We start from the raw sequence: 22,815 nt of genomic DNA on the forward strand, positions 1-22,815 counted from the left end.
TTTTAATTTTGTTGTGTTTCACTTGGCTGCACTGCTCCCAGCACATGTACATGGCTGTTAAGATTTTTGGTCAAATCAGATATCTCTCAATATAAATCTGCACAGGGCCTTCAGAATCAGTACTGCTGGCCGATGAAACTTACTACAAACTATATTAACAATGGGACTGTTTCTTTAACCAATCAGAGGTCATATTCGTCACAGAAATTAATGCCAGCATTTTCCCTCCTCTGATTGGTTTGTCAGAGCAAGCTCAGTTCAACAGTTTTTGTCATGTTATTTGGTAAGTATTGATTCTGTTGCATTTTTCTACAATATTTCCAATGTTTAAAACTGTGACGTGATACGGGTGTAAATCCCTACTAAAGGGCCAGGTACCAAATGCATTGCCTGCCATGGGTTCTTGGCAATGGAAAAGTACAAATTATATTTATGATTGTTCTGATCTATGACAGCATCGTTATGGATTTGCACGTAAGTTGAAATGTGTTATAGGCTGATGCACTTGTGAAGTCATAAATACAGTAAATTGTTGTATGATAAACATTTGCAGGCCATAAATAAAAAACAACAACAGTGTGTGTTAAGTGCCGTGTAATGACTTATTCTTAAAGCGGAAGTCAACCCAAACATATTTTTTTCAAGAATATGTTCCTAGCAGGCCCACTTGTTGGAAGTTAATTTTGCGTTTGTGGAATATAAATTAACTGCTCACAACGACCAATCACGGGTGACCTGTTTTCTGAATGCGAACGGTGATTGGTCGTTGTGAGAAGTTGTGATGTCATTTTCAGTCGACAGAACACAAAATGTCCGCCCCCAGAGATGACTAAAAACGAGTGGAATAAAACTTATTCCACAAACGCAATACTTATCAGAATGCCCTGTTTCAACTAGTGGACTTGCATAGAACATATTCTTGGAAAAAAATGTTTGCGTTGACTTCCACTTTAAATAAACAAGTTTACTGCGCACATTTCTTAAACTGAGGGCAACTTTTGCCAAAAACGCCTAAAAAAGGTGCACCCAAAGTAAATTTGTGGCTGTTCTTGAACCATTTGGAGTTTCAGCATAGTTTTGGACTCTTTTTGAAGATAACATTTTACATTTTTCTCCTAAACAGTCAGAATCTATGTAAGTGATCCTGTCACTGCACTATGGATGTTTGAAAACAGAAAAAAAGGCAAATCTTATGTTCGTCTAATTTCTTTTCACAAAATCTGCCTTGAAAATGAATTTAGAATGTTGATTAGGACTTGAAAACACTACAGGATCAAAGCTTGAGGTCTCCCCAAGTTCCAGTTGACAATAATCCTACAAAAAACGAGCATTTTACACATGTTTTCCTAAGGAAAAGTACAGGCGAACCCCAAATGTTCCATTTGGGTGATCTGTGCACCCATTGTGAATACTTGTGGGAAAAAAGGCTGCTATACTTCAGAATTTTTTTTTATGCTACTATGGTGTAGTTCTTTTTTTTCTGTTGTTTTGCCACTACACGCAAAAAAACCCCAACAACAACAGCAAAGGAGGCTTCATGATAGCAGAGAGTCTCGTTACGCACAGATTACAGGATAACAAAGCACGGAAAAAAGGTGTTTACGCAACGATGTTTCTTTTATTCACAGAGGATTTGTATGACACACCCCATATCGATGTTTGAAGAATTATATTGGCTATCCAATGTGTCAGTCACCAGTCAGTTCCGCTGTGATTAGCTAAAGCTACGTAAGGATATATAATGGGAGTGACTTTTTTACGCACAGCCATTCATTGGCTTCTGTAGGTCTTTTTGAAGGGAAAAAACCCTTGCAGATTGGCTAAAGTGAGGTGTCAATCAAAGGCCAAGGATTAGGCATTTCGTTAGTTCGCATGCTAAGTGAAGCTACGATCGCAAATGCATCAAAAATAGTGATATTTGATGGAAATTGGTAACGTTTGCAGCTGTGGATAACGTGGCTTTATGGATGTAAAGTTTGGCATGGACTCACTATTTTACCGGAATCCTTTGACTGGACCTTTGTCGACGTAATGGGACCATGTTTGATGGAGTTGGACATACATTTATGACGTTGTTATGGTGAGTCGCCATTTTGTTTTTAGATCTACGATTGTCTAACAAATGCTCACTCAGTCTGCAGATATGATTGCAAAATGTTGGGCACCATTCAAATCTCCAGAAACTCAGCTTTAAAAAGATGTATAACATGTCCACACATGTACTCAGCTGACGACGTGATTTAGCGGTTTATTTTGACGGATGAGGAGGGAGCCGTCCTCACTTTAAGGGGTTTCTTAACCTTGACACGTCGTATGTCGGGACTGTGAAAAACTGAGAAGCCCGTGAAAATAGCAGAATCTAGGTGAGCCGGGTTTACCACAGAGTTAAAAAGGGTCATATGTACTCACCGGGGTAACGGGGGGTTGTTCATTGCCTTGCTCAAGGGCACCTGCGGTGTAAGTTCTAGGGGCTTTATGAAATGTGCACAGTTTCACCTGTGAAATTCCTCGGCGGCCAGGAAAAGAAAACTTTGCTTAAAGCTATGAAAGCATGTTTTTGAGGCAGCATCACAAGCGTAGAGCTTTTGGTTCAATCAAAGCAAAGCCGGGAGGGCATTGGCCTCTGGCATAACATAACACAAACAAACAAGATGAAAAGAGAGTATTGATGAGGACCGGGCTCGGTGGTACCTTGCAGCAGCAGATGGTCAACCAATGGCGGGGAAACACCACGCATGTGTTGTCGCCCGTCTGTGTTTGTGCGCATTTATACATACAAACACAGCTGCTGTTGACGGACGGACTTCTGTTACAAAACATCGGATCAACGCTACATAAATTCACACTGGCTGGATTGGGCGGGTGTAAACAGGCAAGGTGGATGCTTCGCTGATCGTATAATGTACAAATGCCATACTAAATGCCTGCTCATTAATCCCTACTGGACCAGTTGCCCAGCTCTCCAACACCAGATACACACTCATGGGACACCGCATTAGTACTTACAAAAGGTCTGCACCACCAAAGATAAGATAGGAGAATGAATATAAGAAAGGAAATAAAGGGTACATGGAAAAAACGACCCACAAACACCTCCTATTCTTTACTCTTCATTGGCAGTCTGCTGTTCTTTCTATTGTTGGTGAGCACTGGAAGGCAATGAAGCTGATGAAACCAAATTGAATACCTGTCTTAAGGTGAGTAGTGTGCAAAATAAACCACAGCTCCTTTTCCATTTGCCCTTTGTTAGAGCCTGGCGGAGAGTAAACAAGCATCCCACACTTTGTTCAAGGCCAATGAATGATGTACAAACACATCACGACATACAGCAGAACCTCTACTTCGGTGTTCAATTTGGAATTTGGCCAACACTTCGATTGCACTTGTATGAATGCTATAATACAGATTATGTAAATTTGTCTTTTTAATTGCTTGTATGAAAATGAAAATAAACAGCTATGTAAATCTTTTCTCTTTCCATTTCTGAAAATATGGCTGTGTGAGCGAGGTAATTTGCACAACTGCCAAAGTCAAGTTTTCCAGACACAATGAGCATCTGCTAACTCCTAATATCTTAAAGCAGAGATACATTTTGCATTGTTTGGTTGCTTCTTTTGAGCTCCCACATAAGTACGCCATGACAGCATTTCGAGGGATGTGAGCACATAGAGATAAAACAAGCAAACACCCCAAATTGTCAAATTAACAAACAAAACGGCGGAATCTGTAATTCAAATGCAACATGTGGAAAAAACACTTGGATGACTGATAAAACTAAACACTGCCATTATGCACATCAGCCGCCTATAAAATGTGCAAATTCCACCTCGCCAAAATGCTAGACTAAGATTTGACAAAAACACACACTCAGGATGGCATTCCTGGCAGGCACAAGTCAAGTCCCATGCTGGGCCACAGAGGAGACCAATTATCCAGGTTCTTGAGGTCTCTAGGCTGCTGTGGTCAACAAGCACTCACTGAACACTAAGTGACACGCCAAAAAAATGACAGCAAACATGAGAGTCGCCCGATAGTCATTCAATGAGCATTTTGCTGTCTGTTCCAACTGCCGAATGGCTTCTTCGTCTCTGTGGGTGTGACTGGCAATCAATCAACCTTTCATTAAAGGGGTCCTTTTATGAAAAAAAAAAAAAAAAGACTTTTGTTAGATATAAATATTTGGGTGTCTGGAGTGCCAGCCTATCAAGTGTGGAATGAAACAACTACATGAATCTTTTGTTGGCTGCCTATGACAATTCCAAATAAGGGCGTACTGTGACTGACTACTTTTACATGCAGTCACTATTCGGGTTAAGGTCAAAATTCGGATTTCTGGGTCATTCTGAATAACCCATTTACATGACTTAAGCGGACAGAGTTACCCCCAACATGTAAATAAACCGACTGAAACGGCGACGCACGGACGTCATGACGCAATTATACGTCATCTGCGCTTTTGGTTATTGCATGGCTTGGCTTTTATAAACCCGAATACTGCCAATATTCAGGTTATAAAAGGCTGTTAGGCAGGAGTTATGCCACAGAGGAAGAATTTTCCAAGGACCCACTCAAAAACCCAACTTAATTATACATGCTTTCATAAATACCATAAGAATTTGTAAAACAATTTTATTTATTTATTATAATTATTATTATTATTATTTTTTTTTTTTACAAAAAATTAAGTTTTAGCGACTAAATTTGTATTGTTATGGGGGATAAGGTGGCATTTTTGAAAAAGACCTTTATTCCCTAAAATATACACCTTTTTGTTCCTGTAATTTGTCTTTTAACTCACCCCAAAATTACTTTATTCATGCGGGGATGTCAGATTCACAGTGGGTGATAAAAAGTTACAATCATAGAGCTTTTAATTGGCCCAAAGTAAAAGTAGGGAGAAGTAATTGCTTCATTATGTTTGTTTTACTGGCGCACATGTCCCTTTTTGTCGGTAACATGATCATATGGCAATTAATTTCAAATTATTCTGCAGACCCCCAAGCTTGCCTCGAGGACCCCAAGGGAACTTTTTCTCTGCAATTTAAAAAGTCTCCAATAAATATGCTTAATGGGGAATTTTAGGTGATGCGCTGGAAGCTGAAGTTAGGCAGGCATTTGAGTGTTGTCGGTTTAGTGTGCATGTGTGTTTGCGTGTGCATATGCGTGTGTTATTGGTGTTCCTCCTTTCTTGGTGCATGAACGAGCACATGGCAATGCAATACGGATCTCTTAAGGAGCCATTATGCAAGGCACCAAATGAGCCAGAACACACAGCAAGCAAGGTCTATAGTGTTTGTGGGTGACCAAGATATTTTCTTTTGACAACGTTATGACTGGTTGTTTTCGTGATGTATCAGTTGCTCTGCAGTTGCTATGGTCCTTTTATGCTTTGTCCTTTATGATGTCATATAGGCCTGAAGTCTTACAGTTTAAGTCTTTGAGTTACACACTGACACATTGTCAGTCATGATCTCGGTTGTTACTTTGTATTTTCCTTGATAAAGACTTTTTACTCTTCAACTTCCGTGTCATATCTGCGAATGGGTCCAAATCCCGCTCCTCACGTGACAGACAATATGCTGAATTATTAGTCTTTATGAGAAGCAATCCCATGTCTGCGCCTATTTGATCCAAAAAAATGAAGAGCGATAGATATGATTAGATTGATCAAACAGCTCATATTTACTTAAGTGCTAATTAGCTGAATGTTGCTTTACGCAAAAGTAGCATATCCATATTCAGCAGGATGCCTTCCCCTTTTTTACTGTGAATTTTGCATGACTCACAAAAAGATAGGGATGGTTGCCTTTCAGGTAAACTGAAAATGCACTACAACTTTTTATAGGTGAACTTAATTTGACCTCTGTACTTCTGAATGTATTTGTCCAACTGTTTAAATGTTTTAGTACTTTTTGCACAAGTTGATGTTCTGGAACAAGGAATCACAGGGCAAAATTGGATCCATATTTGATCTAAGAATCAACGATTAAATTTGCAAGGATGCCCACTTCTATGCCTTTCTGTGACTCTTCTAGTCTCTCTGTATGATTGTTGCAACCTGTTGATAACACAAAGATCAGTAGCCACTTCCCTTCAAACATCCTCTTTGAAGGCTCGCAACAGCGAGGCACTGTTGACCATTCGTAAGGTCTTGTATTGGTCTCACAATGTCAAAATGTCAAACGCATAATGACGAAATGTATTTGTTGATTCATGGATCAAACATTGGCTGTAACTTTTGCCATTCAGCTCCTTGCTACAACCGCTACTGGTGCAAAAAGTAATTAAATAGTAAACAACGAGCATTCAAATGTTTACAGAACATTGAATTATATTCACCTGTAAAAGTTGTAGTGAATATTAGGTTCAGCCTGAAATTTCAACCGAAAGTCCAATATCCCTTACTTTTTATGAGTGCACCGTATGAGCGAAAAAAAATGGATAGGAAGGGCCCCTAGGACAAAGTCACATGACTGCAATTTACATTTAATGTCTGAATCTTCTCAGGGAGTGTCACTGTGCCTTAAGTTACTATATCATACATATAAAAATAGCAAATAGGTGAGATTTTCAGCAAATAAGGGAGGTTAGCTACCCCACCCCCCCACCAAAAAAATCGAATTGGTGAATTCGCAAGTCGTTGATGAACACTGCAATTATTCGCAAATGACAGCAATTGGTGCTATGTGTAATGGATTACATTTAATGTTTACTTATAATAACTTGCACAAAATGTCGGCGCCACAAATACAAATCACCGCAGCCTAAGTGAAGTGTGTTTGTGTGGGCATATTGGCAGAGATAGCCGAATTATGTTTAATCAATACGCTCCTATTATAACACTGAATCAGTGAGTCACAATACACACACACACACGCACACACATTCCTGGTCATGAGCAGAAAGTAACACTCATACATGCGTGTAATCATCCATTTCCACATGCGCCTCTGATTACACCAAAGGGATAGCAATCTGTATGCATGGCAAGGTTTCTTTTAATTGAAACACACACGTGCATGCGTGCACACACAGACAGAGCGAGCACCCCTGCTGACAGGCTCCAGTTATCAAGAGAGGCAGGTAGTCATGGATCAGGCAGCCGCGAGGCACCATAAAAAACAATTCAGAAAAGAGTGAGAGAGGAAGAGCAGTAGTGCAGGGGATGAATCTGAGATGAAAGAGGTAAGAGCGAGTGGGGGGGGAATAAAATAAAATAAACACTCCTGTCAGAGATAATAAAATTGTCAGATGGAGAGCTACGGTGCAGAGGGGGTGAAGTTAAGAGATGCGAAATGTGAGGGCGAGGGGGGCGAAAGGTGGGATGAAAAAGGAAACTTGGAAGGTCAAGAGAAGGGAAAAACAAATAAAAGGGAAGAAAATGAGGAGGCAAGAGTAGAGGATTGAACAACATCTTAATACTAAGCATAATAACAACAACAGACCAAACAATAGGATAGATAGAGGAAGAGGAAGCTATTCAAAGACTAGGGAGAGCGTCCATGGATGGCAACTGGCACATCCACAATGATGAAGCGCTTCACATCAAATGCAGCCTTTGCCGTTCAAGTCTGCCAATTGTATTGTTTCTTATCAGGCACTTTGCGATTTTCCTTACACTGGCATCTTTTCAGCACGGCCCCCATTAATCTGGAGGATCTCTCGGGGAGTACAAACTCACACGGACAAATACACGCCATGGATCACACACACGTGCACTCGCACTTGCTAACTGTAATCAAAGCTACCTAGTGGCACCACGATTACGTTTTATATCTTCCTAAGGGGAAAATATTCCTGTGATTTGCATATGGCTCGAGCGATAGGGCAACTTCAAGCTTTTTTCTCCACAAAACCCATCCATCCATCCATTATCTATACTGCTTCTCCTCACAAGGGTCGCGGGCGTGCTGGAGCCTATCCCAGCTGTCTTCGGGCAGTAGGCGGGGGACACCCTGAATTGGTTGCCAGCCAATCGCAGGGCACACAGAGACAAACATCCGCTCTCACAATCACACCTAGTGGCAATTTAGAGAGTCCAATCAACTTACCATGCATGTTTTTGGAATGTGGGAGGAAACCGGAGTACCCGGAGAAAACCCACGCAGGCACGGGGAGAATATGCAAACTCCACACAGGGAGGCCGGAGCCGGGATCGAACCAACGACCTCTGAACTGTGAGGCGGACGTGCTAACCAGTCGACCACTCCACAAAACCAAGTATCTCCAAATTTCCAAACATTGTAACACGGGTTTGTCGTTAACAGGCCGTTAGGTGGACATCCTAAAAGGTAAGAAACTACCTCCAGAATTGGGGAGTGGAGAGGATGGGATGTCCTGTCCTCAACCCCACTGAACACTTGTGGGACCAGCTTGGCCGTGCCGTTCGCAACTCAATCACGTTGGCTAAATTGGGACAAATGCTATTTGAAGAATGGGATGTCATTCCCCACCGGCGTTTGACACGGCTTGTGACCAGCATGAGGAGGCCACACTGTTGGGCCTGTGCATGGTTCTTCCACATGCTACTCAGGCTCCTGATTGTCATGCGCACGTTAAAATCCCCAATATGTCTTGTCGCTCTGCTGCTCACCACACGAATGCATCTTCCTTACAAATGCTGAACCGATTAAAATCGTAATACACAAGCTCTCTGACATTTATCTAATTTATTGCCAAGGAGCATTGTTACATCAGAGAAAGTCAAACACATTTTTTTTTGTTACTTTTTGTGGTGTATATTTTGGGATGTCCATGTGAAGGTGACATCTATTTGAGAGGAGGCTTTTTTTTTTTTTTTTCCTGAGAGTCGGACTTTATTAGGATACATGGCTATAGTAAAGGCAATTATGTCCACCTCTTACAACACTTATGTTTGAATGAAGGGGCCTAATGAGGTGTTTATTTGAAAGTGGATGGCGCTCAATTTGTTAAAAAAAATTGGCTTAAGTTAAGAAAACCAACCTACTGATGTCACTCGTTAGGTGTGGAATTGCGGACAAATGTTAATTTCTTCGAGTGGACGACGCTCCCAGTGACAGTGATAATTGAGGCATGCCCCCTATTCGAGTGGAGGCCACTATTCGAGGACGGATGAAAGATATTTTAGCATTTATCATAGTCTCACATTCTGTATGATATGAAGCCATTCTGCAAGCTGCCACAGACACTCGTGAAGGGATGAAAGCTGTTAAACGAAGGAGCAGGCGGATGAAGTGGGAGTCTACCAAAGCATGTGGATGAATGTGCAGGAAAAAACACTCATCAGCGAGTCATGTCAACTTGAGTGGGTTACCCCACCCTCCGTGCCCCCCCGCACACATACACGCATGACAGGCACTTACAAGAAGCTACTCGATATTGACGTGTGCTGCAGACCATCAACCACCTTGAAGGCGCAATCTGGTAAGGGAAGAGAGTGCAATTTCTCACCTAAATTGACCTGATGCTGGTTAGAGTAAAATAACAGCTTGGGAATTATTTGGATGAGACAGTGTCTTGTAATTGGGAGAAAGGCATCCCTATTAGTGGCCTGTATCAGTGGACTGGTCCACACTGCTCTCATGTTGTGTTGGTGCTTGTGTTAGCATGATACTGTATGTTCGGAGCAAGTGCCACACACCAAAATGATAAGGGAAGCCGTTTAAGCATTTAAGCTGGCCGTGAAGGACATTGAAAAACTTCTCAAAAACTGCTTCAATAAAATGACGAATGTTAATTTCAAGACATGGTGCTATACCACACAAACCTAACAAAAGGTTGGACGGTTACAGTCAAATTTGTTGAGACTCTTTTGTCATGGAAATGCAATAAAATGTGGACGGTACCAACCGAGGCTTTTGGTTTATCACTTCTTAATGCAAAACACCAGTACATGCGATTACACTCGCGTCTCTTTGCACATCTCTATCCTGTTGTTTTTAATCATCTCCTTTTCTGTCTTCTCCAGGGAACATCTCATGACAAATACAGCTAAAACATGGCAACAAAGGCTGATGAATGGATAATGTCGGTTCTACTGGCGCTCGCTTTAATGTGTCCCCAGGCCCTGGAGCCTTTCCAGCACTGGAGCACTGTTGGCCACTGCTTCTTATCCTCAGAAAAAAAGATTGAAAGGGAATGATGAAAAATAGAATCTTATAGGCATGCGGGACAGTCTTCCACTCGTTTGTCTGTGGGGATGTCCTTCATGTTCGCTTAGAGGAAACCAATTTTGGCTGTGTGGCTGAGGGATGCCGATCTCCCTGAGCCTCTAATATCTTCAGAACAGTGGAAACTCCAAAATGGAAACCAATCTATTCCGGTTGAAGTCCATGATGTTCTAATTTCAACCAATTTCATAGGTGATGTGGCACTCTTTTAATTTGCTACAGTGAAAACTGGAAAAAGACAAGAACCGTCTTTGTTGCTTAATTGCTGCAGTAAGAGAGGTTGTGTACATGGGGTGCTCTGTACAAGGTATTCTGACTACAACAGTTGCAGTTGCATGAGCTGAAATAATAACATTGCACCCGCCAAAATTAATTTGTACACTCCATTTTAAAGACAATCGAAGCTACAGTGTGGCTCATAACATCAGCGGATGTATTCCCAGAAGATATTTATCTGAGAATGTACATACATACATACACACATATATATACAAATATACATACACATACATATATATACATATACACATACATATATACATATATACACATATATACATACACATACATACATACACACACACACACACATATACATATATATATATATATATATATATATATATATATATATATATATATATATATATATATATATATAAATTATAAATATACACACACATATATACATATTAGGAGTGTAATTGTACGCTAAATCACATTCTGGTTCGGTTATTTTTTTTTAAACTTCGGTTCAGTATATTTTTGGTACAAAAATAACAGATTTAAAAAAAAAAATGTTTATTTTGAAAAGATGACAAGTAAATATATAGATACGTATATATACATATACATATATGACGTTTTGGGCTAAAAAGACTGCTTGCTTCCTCGTCTAAGAAACAATCACAGTCGGATGATGCCGTGCATGTTAGACGTGCTAGCCGTAAGATAGCCGCCAATTTTATGTAGCAATGTCGGCACACAACTTTCGGACTTATCCACGCACCTTTCCCCATAGGTGATGGGGAACAGGAAAGCCAGAATGTTCCCAAACAGGAGACCGCAATGTACACGGGGACCTCCGAGCTCTGGCTCTTTTCTGGCTCTCTCTTTTGTGCCGCCACTCTCGTCTCCCGCATGCAACAGTCAGCGTCTGTGCGTAACCTCGCGCTAAAAAGTGGACCGAACCGAACGCCAGTGGACTGAACCAAACATGCCATTCAGAAACGTATTAATACACCCACGTGTACCGTTACACCCCTAATACATATACATATACATATATCTATTTATATTTACATACATATGTATATATATATATATACATATACATACACATACACACACGCACACACATAGCATATACGTTATATTTTCTGTGCTTTACTGCGGTGAATGCAGTCTGAAAAATGTTTCAAGCAAGACTGGAGGAGATGAAAAGCTGCAAAATTGGGGAAGTTGTTAACAAGCACACTGATTTGAGCTCTGAGGGAAACAATTGGCCAAACAAGCTCCAAAGAAACAGGGAAACAAAAGGAGCATGCGAGCCAGAACAGTACAAGGTGGTGGTGGTTTGTGGGGGTGGGGGGTTAGGGGAGTGGGAGTGGAAGCTATTTTGAAAGGAGACAAGTGCAGCACTTTCTGAATCTAAAACCTTGAAATCGTTTCAAAGTAATAATTCCAACTGCCAATACCATTGTGGCATAATGTACAGTGGAGTCTAGGCCCTGTTCAAAGGCCAGGTTATGAAGGGGGGGAGACCAATATAATTTTTAAAATACATAAATACAAATTGCTAACCTTTTCACCATTAATGTGACCAAGCTCCTGAACAACTGTGGCTGTGTTCATAATTAACCAATCACATTCAAACTTTTGTTAAGTCGGAGTCAGCATACACCACCATTTAGAATACCTCAAATGAACCCCAAATAAAGTTGAGATGTTCTAATAGGCTTTTCCTGACATTTTTGTAGTCACATCTAACAGCACAAGCCATTGTCCGCAGAGAGCTGCCACAGCATTAGCGGGATCTCATTGTTTAAAGTGATCAGTCAAGGGAAGGCTACAAAAACAATTTCTCAGGCATTACTGTAGAACATAATCAAGACAGCCATCATCAAGTGGAGAAAATACGGCACAATAGTGACATTCCCAAATACTGGACATCCTCCAAATTTAAAGAAAAGGCAAAAGGAAAACTGACCAGGGAGTCTGCTGAGAAGCCGACAGCAACATTGAAGAAGTTGCAGGACTTTTTGGCCGGTGCATGCGACAACAGTGAAGTTACAACTAACCCCCCAAAATAACACGTTTTGAGAAGCCTTGTGGGAATGCACTGTATTAATTACAAAAGTGATGAGGGAATCTCATGATTTTATCAGTAAAAAAAACAACAACACACGAGTTAGCACTACTTCCACCTCAGTTCATTTGTCCGCGAACTGGAGCAGCTGGAGTATGATATAGAGCAGGTGTAGCGCTGTCTCCACTCGCTTTCGCACTAATCCATCTGGGGTGCCTTTGAAATCTAATTTGCAGCAGCTCCATTTCCATCACGCTACTCTCCCTGAGCCCACATTGTTATAGGAACGCTCATTCAGCACAAAAATGTGACGACGCCAAAAATGAGGCCTGCGATGTCCACGCTAGTTAAAAGGAGCAAGTGCTTTCCTCTCCGGAGCATTATGGAGGATGGTCCGAAATACATAACATGGGTATCAGTGATTGTCCGACACAAAGATGCATTATTTGCACATTTAAATTCAAAAGATGCCAACTCAGCACCTTGCTTTTCATATACGGGTTTGCACGTATGTACCGGTACATTTTCTTCTCATCTCAACCCCATCTTGAAATGATGAGACATGGGACTAAGATAAACATATCACAGAAATACAATGTGTAATTGAACACTAGGAAAAATCCTGCAGGTTACATTTTTGGGGGGCGTGGCTGAAATGGGGCCCAGTGACGCACTTCGGCCCTGACTTGAGTTGCCCCTGCCCCACTAAATAAGAACTTCAGCGCCTTCGTTCGTATCAGCGGCATTCCGGCACTTTGAAAGTTACTTACGGTAGTTAAAATGAGTTGGTCGATTGCTACCACTACAGCATGCAGTTCGCTAGCCATGCCTACACCTCCTAAAGGGCATACTGCCTGGATATCACAATTTAAATAGCAGGTTGGTGTTGTTATCTAAATCCCCACGTATTATGCATTTTGCTTTATTGGGGCTACCGTAATATGATGGAAAGCAAAGCATTGCGGGTACAGTGTATACAGTAGCTACCAGGAATATGCTCAAATCTCATGTGGTGTGATGCACAGGCTAAATTACATGTGCCACTGTATTCAATAAAATGGCAATTTTTCCCTGAAGCGTCTCTATTATGTGGACACATAAGCCGACAACACCAACCAAGGATGTGACGTTGTGTACGAGCTTGCTGCTGGTCCATTGCCCAAGATAAACCTGTTTAGCTTGAGGGCTAGTTGGTAGCTAGCGCCTCTCATCATGGCATGGAAAGCCCCACGGTGATCTGGCAAGATACTGAGCCACCGGAGTAATTAAGTGGATATATTTTTGCGGCTAATGTGTGTGTAGACATAAGAAAGTTGCTGCACGTTGTATCATTTGATTGACAGATGACAGCTGGCGCAATCAGTGGACACGCCCAGAGTGTTTGAAAGCGGAAACAATACATTGATTTCTGGCGCCTCATTTGATTTTTTTTTTACAACTTTAAATTTGGCTGGGTTGCTAACCCTGTTCTCTGTGGTGTGTCGAATTTACAAGAGTTTATTTTCACTTTACGCGTACTTTAAAGGGTTCTTGCTCGGGACAAAATTTTACATCAATTGTGTAATTTTAATCAGACCAACTAAAAAACGGGCAATATCTCTCTGCTCTCACTGTCAAATGGTTGCCTGAAAATCTAGCATACAGACATGTAACAGAATTGTGTTGTTATTTTCAAATGTAGCAGATGTCTGCATGTGCTGTCAGTGCATAATGTATAAGGTACGGCCACCTGATAGCCTTTCGGGCCAGGGCACAAACTCGCTAATCACCCCCTTAGTGGCCAATTACACGTGTACACTGCACTCTCCACAGAATTTCAAGACACTGGGCATGGAAGATCAATGCAAAAAAAAAAAAAAAAAACGTGAACAGCCAAGTTGGCTTCACTCACAAACTGTAAATAATATCAGTGCTGTACAACATAGCAAAATGTTTTTTGAATGCATGTGGGCATGTTGTTGAGGGCAACGAGACACTGCCAAATCACCACAACACACACATTGTTCATTTCAAGTGTGTATTCAAGCATCCATGTCATCCTGAGTGACTGCTGCCGGCAGACATGTCCACTGAGAGCAAGCCCAGGGTTGGGAATACATTCTGTGCGTAATTTGTAAGGTCAGAGCCAAACAACAGTGTGTGTGGTCCCTACAGACGCTATTATATTGATCTTAACTTTATACCAATGCCATTGCGAGAATCGATAGTGGCAGGAAGACAAAGACTATTGGAGCGATGGAAGCTGAACAAAGGATGCCAAACCACGATGTATGAATCACCCTCTTTTGCACTTGCTTGAAATTACAATTGGGAATGGAACCACTGCACATCCGTCATCAATCATCAGGATGTAAGCAGCTCGACAAGCCGGGTGATTGATGACATTTAGGGCAGGAAAACAGATTTTGAATAGAATGTACAAAGCCAAGCCACAGGGATTTCCCACCCAACCCCCAACAAGGTATATTTACATCCATCCGTCAGCCTTCGTGTGCGTTGGCACAAAAGTTGTAAATGTCAGCAGAAAGGTGGAAGCATGCTGACGCAGGGCACACAAAAAGACACGGGCTGACAAGACGCCGAGGACGTCGATGCGGATCAATATTGCGACGAATACATCAACAAGAGGATACCGTTGACTAATCTATGCCTGAAGTGGGGATGGCTGCCATAATTCAGTACATGGAGTGGAGTCTGTAAGACAACACCGATGACAGGAGGATTATAAAACGTCATTGATTGCTAGTCACAGCTGTCATTACAGGTCATTTTGAACGCGACAGTTGTGCAGCGCTACTAAGTTAAATCCGTGCTGTTCTGTGTGATTTATATACAGTGGGACCTCCTGCGCCACAGACAACAAAACTGTTCCAACATTTGTTGTTCCTTTTCCCATTTTATCTGGAGTAGGTGCCTGTGCTTCCAGTGGTGAAGCCAACAACAGCAACTCTTTTACATCTGCTATGATTAATTTAGCAGTACTAATACCATTAATACTGTTTATCGCCTTTGCATCCCTGCTGCAGTCCCGCTCTGTTATATTCAAAGTGTGAAAAGGATATCACTGGTGGAACGCAGGCTTTCTCTCATAGCATGTGAAATATTTTGGGAAATAAGTACAAATCAAATGCACAACATTTTAGTTTTATTCACCTTTTAAGTACAGCGGAATCTCAATTTAATGGACCCGCAGACAACGGACACCGGATTTTAATGTGTAGTCCACTCAAAATGATCCTTTGTACAGTAGTTGTCTGTTAATTTCCACTAGTGGCTGCTGGGTTTTTTTCTATGGCATTGTGGCATAATCAGCAGACAGCAGTTGGTACACGTATTTCCGGAGGCGTGCCTACGTGGCAGCCATATTGGCAGGGGCGACAGTCCCATTAAAGACAATGGAAAGCATAGACAGTAGCTCATACACTTGTAACATTTAATCTTTGGCCAAAAAAACAAACAGAAACTAAAATAAATGACCTGTCTCAATATTAGTTCCAAAAACCTAAATGGAAAAAAAAAAAACTAAACATGACTTTTAAGAAAATGGTAAGCTCTATCTATCTATCTATCTATCTATCTATCTATCTATGTCAATTGAAACTGTATAATTTCCCAAGGCAACCCATATGACACTTGTGATCACTGCCCTTTCCCATCCCTCCCTCTTCTTTATCACTATCCATATCCAACCGAGTCTGGTAAATGGCACCATAACAATAAAATTTAATTGAAATCATAGTCAAGCAATACTGGCGGTACATGTTCTCTGCGACTCACCTCTGCAGCTCCTTGACAGACATGGAGATCTTGAGGTTGTGTCCCAGAACGTGGAGTGTGGTGAGGATATCGGCCCACTGGACCATTTCTCCGAGAGGACCTCCTTTAAGCACCTTGGGACTGAATACATCGCCAGACTCCTCTGTGAGGAACCCCACGTGGATTAGGATCTGCAAGAGGGGACAGACACACAATCTTGTTATTGTACACAACACGAAACCAATGGTCTTTTGGCTGCTAGAAAAGAGTGCACATTTCAACAACAGAGCAATGACTAATTCAATGAATATTACTTTCAGAATATTATCATGTCTCAATTCCGACCTCTGTGATCCTCCATTAAAACATCATTTGTAAACGCTTGATGTTCACCCATTAATTTAAATTGCAGAATGAAAAAAGTAGATGTTCTTAATTAAATGTTCAGATAATTGTTCACACCAAGTTTGTTGAAAGCTAAAATGCTGTTTTAATGACTTTGGGGATTAGGGAAAATTTGAATTTTAGATGGAAAAAGTAATTTTGGCAATCACCACTGAATAACTTCCTCATGCTTAATCGCACAAGCAAGTCCAGTGCATTTACATGCCTGCTCAATATATGCATGAGTATCTATTTGACCACTCCAAGCAAAAAATTATGACTTTTTTTGTGGGGGGCGGTGGGGGGCTGCATAATCATCACATCCCAGCAAGTATGAAGCAAAGCAACATGTTGCTTTCTAGACTGGATTTCACTGGGCCATGTCCTATCTTTGCTCTGCGAAGTAATCCTGATTAGCCATCGCAGCATGAACATCCCGCTGCTCGCTGGTAAGCAGGGCGAGTTTCTTTTCAGTATGTATCCTTGATGAGCCTCGGTCCAAAGTGTGTGTTCGTTATGTGGATGGGCAAGTCAACCTCATGCTATCCTCTGCCCGCATGCTTGTATGCTAACCTGATGTGTCGCATACAGATTGAAACAATTCTGCATGCATGTCATTACGGTGCTTGGGGGAGTAGAGCATATATTCAACAAATGTTAAAAGTTATCACCCGGTAATATTTATATGTTGGATGAATATTCCCCATTAAGATGCCATGAAATAAATGGCATTAATCCGTTCCAGTTACCTCCATAAACATTTTTCTGATGCGTTTTTAATAAATAAAAATATGACTCTACTGGTACATGATAATTCAAGGAAATAAACAGGTTTTACCAAATGTAATTATTGTATTCACAATAGTTGTATGTGTCCTTTTAAGGGGCGTGGCTTGGTGAGTCCATCTATTACACACATTTGAGCATAAACTGCAGTGTGTTCAACCTCACTGTACTGAAAACTACCCATGCATGCGCGTAACGTGCAAGGCAACTGCAAGCTCATATTGTAAACATGCACCAAATGTGTATGAAACATTGGACAATAGTCGGTGTGTGTGTGTGTGTGTGTGTGTGTGTGTGTGTGTGTGTGTGGGTGTGGGGGGGTATGTGTGCGTGTGTGTGTGGGGGTGCGTGTGTGTGTGTGTGTGTGAGTGTGGCAGTTGTCAAGCTTCACCGAAAGTCCAGCTGGCGTGGAAAAATCCCCAGATTTAATAAGCCGGCTCTATTAGCTCGTGCTTCATAAAAAAAGGCTAAGTGAAATTTAATTACAGTTATGGTGGCAGATGGCAAGAGTGACAATCCGTGGCAGCAGCGCCATTACTTTTCACGCTTAGCCGCAATGACGCCACGTGGTGATTTGGTATGTCACAAAAGTGGGAAAGTAGTCCCTCTCAAGAAAACATGGACGTATAAGACCTCTCGATCATAGAGAAGGAATCGATTGCAACGCAACAGAAACTACGGCTGGTGGTTTTAATGTGAAGATTTCAACATAAGGATAGCTTGTATATTTGCTCCCTCAACAAGCACCTGTCCTACAAATCATCTTTTCTTTTGTAATAAGCGCAACATGTAGTTGGACTTTCTAATATAGTGCAACACTTTGATGGGTGTTTTTATAGAGCATGTGTGTGCACTACGAATAGTTCTGTCACGGCACTTCAACAAAAAAAAAAAAATAGAATTAGAATAAATTGAGTTTTTGCATCCCTCGTCCACTTCTTACTAAACTAATAATGGTGTGTGTGTGTGTTTGTTTGGGGACCGTCGTTGAAGGTCAATATGATGGAAATGCACAGGTGGCAACACAAGCTGGCACTGTCAAAGAGCACCACTCCATCCTTAAATTCACCTTCTCTGATTCTCCTTCAGTCTGAAAATCTTGGCCATTTTTCAATTTCCAGTACAGCTTTAAAAAAAAACTACTGCAACATGAGCCGCCTTGACATCAAGTAAGGATATGAGACATCTGGATGGAAAGTATCAGGCAGTATCAGACCTGTTTTCTGAATCTGAGTCGTGATTGGTCGTTGCGAGCAGTTGTGATGTCATTTTCAGTCGCGCGAGCAGTTGTGATGTCATTTTCAGTCGACAGAAGACAAAATGGCCGCCCCCAGAGATGGCTAAAAAGGAGTGCATTTTTCTGCTTAACTCGTATTCCACAACCGCAAAATTAATCAGAAAGCCGTGTTTCAACTGGTGGGCCTGCTGGGAACATATTCTTGAAAAAAATATGTTTGCGTTGACTTCCGCTTTAAAGAGCCTTAAGGTATGTGGCCTGTGCCATAGACAAAAAGCAAAGCGAAGTCAATCACATGAGAAAAGTTCCAGGTCAAATTTAATTGCAACGGAGCATCCTTGTTTTTCAGCGTCGCTTGGAGGAAGGATGAATTCATTTGCACCTTCATTAGCTTCAACACTTCTTACTGGGGAGAGTCAAAGTTAATGTGCAGGAAGTGTTTCACATTGTTATTTGCCAATCAATAACAGGTGCTAATGCCACAATTGCACCGGTACTACTCAGCGGCGAGCTGTGCGGGACTTACTCGACTTATCCACCAGCAGGAGCATGTTGCAATTACAGACACCATCCAGAAATGATGAATATTAAATGCAATAATGTGTGCAGGCCGCTAGAAGTGTTTCGCTAGTGCAACCAAACAGAGGACGGAAAAATGCTGATGTCATCAAGGACCAGCACTCTGACTGTGAAAGTATGATTTTGAAATGCGATTGAAACTGTCTTAATTTGCATCTGCCAGCACGGCAGATTCTGAAGGCCCCTGGCAGATGACTTTGACACGGCAGCACATCTGAGGCGAGAAGCAGCAAATAGATTTCACAGAAAGGCCCCAGGACCAAATCGTCTTGCTACTAGCAACCACTGTTGCACCCTGCCACCCCCAATCACAAACACACATCCACTTGCCATTACTGTGACGAAGCGCCTCCGACAGCAAGCCAGACCCGCGCAAACATGCCGACATCTGCTTGTGAGATAGCGGTGGCTCATTGTAAGGCATTTAGACTCTTCAGGCAGCCACGATGGGGAGCAACAAAGCCCTTCAGTGTACCGCAAGAATGGCAAACATCAATCACAGTGACAGGCAACTATGGCTGCACTTGTTAACTAACTTTAGGAAGGGATCGAGGTTTAGAGAAATTCAAAATGTGTTCATGAACTGCTTTCTCACAAGAGCTTGTTCATTCGTCTTCATTTTCTAGACCAAAACCTAATCAATCCACAGCATAGTGAGGCGTTAAATCTAAAATGTGGCGTTTTTAGAAAGTTTGGGGCTTTTTTTTATTTTTTTTTAACCTGACTTTTGGATCAAGTCAGCCTTCAAATGACACCCGAAGTTTCATGGCTTAACTAGTTTTTAATGAAGGCAGCAGCCACAAAGCCTCAGCACTGCCCTATTCCGCTCCCCACTCCCTTATTCGCTCCATTCAGTCGTCCTGAATCCATTTTCTACTGCGCCTTCTTTATGACCATCCATCCCTCTTGTTCGCCTTTTTTCTCCTCTGGCACCAGTAGAGTTTAGTGCCTTCCGTCATAATCCCAATCACCACCATTATTATCACCATCGTCATCATTCGTGACCTCCTTTCATTTCATTGCTCATCTATCTTGGAGTCCCTTTTGTCTTCCGCTTCTCACAATAGGCCTCCGGCATGTGATATGTACTAGAACCAAAATTAGATAGATTATAACACTTGAATGCTTTTTTCACTCATCCATTTCAAAACAAAATCTGATTTTAGCTGACATGTACATATTACAAGACGTCAGGAAACTATGATGCGTGACAACCCATCATTGGCTCTATTTTTTGGAAAGAACTACTGTAATGCTGCCTATTTGTGGAATGCTGTGTAGTTGTCGGATACAACATATGTTGTATCTTCTTGTTACGTGAATTGAGTTGAATTGAAACGAAACCATGCGTGTAAGCCTTGGTAACCACGTCCCACTCAGCTCCTGTCTTTTGAGGTGCCACAAGGTTCAGTTTTAGGGATGCTGCTTTTCTGGTTGCATTTGCTGCCTTTCACCTATTGGTCTGAGTCTCCAGTTCTTTTTGTTTGTTTGTTTAAACATATATATTTAGTTGTGCAAAGTAAAGCTTGCGGCATTTGACCTTACTCCTTGTATTTGGCGGCCTTTAATACATTGCTGTCTCAATGAGCCAAATGTGCTGTAACACCATCTTCAGCAAGCATGGGATTTCCTTCCATTGCTATCGGATTTATGGGCCAATTAAGAAGAGAGATGCCATCTTCTTATAAGTGTTTTTATTAAATGTATTACTGTATATCTTGAAGACATTAAAGCTTGGACGGCCTTGAATTTCTTAAACATCAACGACACGAAAACCAAAGTGGGCGTTTGCTCCCCGTGGTCCCTGTAAATCCCTTCCTGATGACTTTGTAAACCCAACTGTCTCAAACTTGGGTTTAAAGGTCGAATGACACTATCTCAAAAAACTCAAAGGTCATGTCACTTATATCTCAAGGAACCACAGACACAGATAAACATTTTATGATGGTAATAGTTTTGACTAGGTATACTTTTTTGTCATCCCCCGTTTCTGTGGAAAAAGAGGCTCCTGCCTTTGAAAAACAAAACAAACGTCAAGTGATCCCATTTGCTACCTTCTTCTGGTCCCTCCACCGATGCTCCAGCTTGGCGTCGAGGCGGTTGGCAGCTGTTGTCCACTGTGGCGCGAGACGACGGATTCTACGCTTCATGAAGCTCAGAGACTCTTTTCCGGCGCCAATCTGGTCGAGCAACATGGACAGATCTGTGCGGAAGGCGGCCTGGGAACAAAGTGGATGGATGGATAGTGAACAAAATGTAGTGGACTCAACATGAAATAGAAATTAGTTCCTCCCAAGTAGAACAAAAACATCTACCGTGAAATTTGTACTATAACTAGCGACTTTCCCCCCAAGCTTAAACCCCTGTGGCTCCAACAAAGACACGGCTTGATTTGATTCTGACTTCATTTTCCTGATCAATTCTTATAGCTTCTCTTTCACCCACCCAATTTGGGTTTACTGTTCATGTTCATTATTTTCGACGAGCTTCATGTTCGTGTTAGGCCTGCGCCACAAATGCTACTCAACTGTTAATTCACGCACATTGAAGCATTCAGATCTGTATGCAGAGGAGCTCTGCTCAAGCGCGGGATAATGCCAAAAACACGATGTAATGCCTACAAAACAGCCTTCCAAGGTGAAGGTGAGCGACCTGGTCACGGAAAAAGGAAATTGGACACCAAAAATGAAGACTTTGGTGCATTCATGAGCAGGATGGCGTTGAATATATGCAAGTATCCTAAGACTCTGGACCTTATTTTTCTTGTGCATGTTTTGGTGTCACATTTTTGCTTCTGTGTTACTTTGTGCAGATTCCACTCGGGTTTAAGTCCTACAGTTAGGTAGTTTTTTGAGGGGACGTTTTTAGATTTCTCTCATATGTATAATATGTGTATATATTTATTTTGTCATGTGGCTTATATATTGATACACTCAATAGACAATTATTTTAAAGATACTTTGATCTAATATTGGTCCTGGAATTGTTATCACTGTATCCATGCTTTGTTAAAGCAGTAGTATTTGAAATATTCATGACTGCACTGGAACACTATTTTCACCATGGTCGCTTTTAACAAAGCACATATCATCTTATTAGCTAATTAATGACCTGTCTGGTGTGAATTTAATAGGTTATGAATTCATTTTCTCATTATAAAAATCGTGAGCTCTCCATCCATAAAGCTTTTTTTCAAATTTGAAAAGTTCACCATCCTAGCATTCATTGAACTGGTCTTGGCACTGTAAATGCACTTTAAGTTAAGAAAATGCCTGCACTGGCCACAATAAGAGGCAACATGAAAAAGGTGAAGAGCGCCACATGACCCCTGAGTCAGCAATGAGGAAAAATAGAAAGGATGATGGATGGATGAGGTGTGTTTAATTAGTAGACTTTGAAAAGGGTCAGATGAAAGTGAACTCCAGTGAAATAATGGGGTCAGAGCGCTCAAACTCTCCTGAGCATTAGCTATGTTTGCCTCCTTCTTGTTTATAGTTTCATGATTGATGACAGCTCAACTTTTAAGGACCTGTTACGACCATACCAAGGGTATTAGTATTATTAGTGTTGGGGTAGCCTGTGAACCAAACACACTACTGGCTATTTAACATATA

General features: G+C 41.4%; 1 protein-coding gene and 1 long non-coding RNA gene across 2 annotated transcripts in view; one reads left to right on the forward strand and one right to left on the reverse strand.

Moving 5' to 3' along the window:
• The window catches only part of LOC147146250 (alpha-1,6-mannosylglycoprotein 6-beta-N-acetylglucosaminyltransferase B-like), a 91,705-nt gene that overhangs the window by 22,841 nt on the left and 46,049 nt on the right, over positions 1 to 22,815 (reverse strand). The window contains exons 7-8 of the mRNA XM_086034021.1: positions 21,256 to 21,420; positions 16,237 to 16,406 (exon numbers count right to left, since the gene is read on the reverse strand). Of these exons, the coding sequence (XP_085890147.1) occupies positions 16,237 to 16,406; positions 21,256 to 21,420 (335 nt within the window). The remainder of the gene's footprint in view (positions 1 to 16,236; positions 16,407 to 21,255; positions 21,421 to 22,815) is intronic.
• Positions 1,766 to 3,465, forward strand: LOC147146251 (uncharacterized). Its single transcript, XR_015087222.1, has 3 exons — positions 1,766 to 2,080; positions 3,121 to 3,142; positions 3,251 to 3,465. It is a non-coding gene; the product is annotated as an uncharacterized LOC147146251 (long non-coding RNA).

The sequence above is a fragment of the Filicampus tigris genome, chromosome 6, assembly GCF_054856515.1.
Source record: "Filicampus tigris isolate MCC_2025a chromosome 6, RoL_Ftig_1.0, whole genome shotgun sequence".
Lineage (NCBI taxonomy): Eukaryota > Metazoa > Chordata > Actinopteri > Syngnathiformes > Syngnathidae > Filicampus > Filicampus tigris.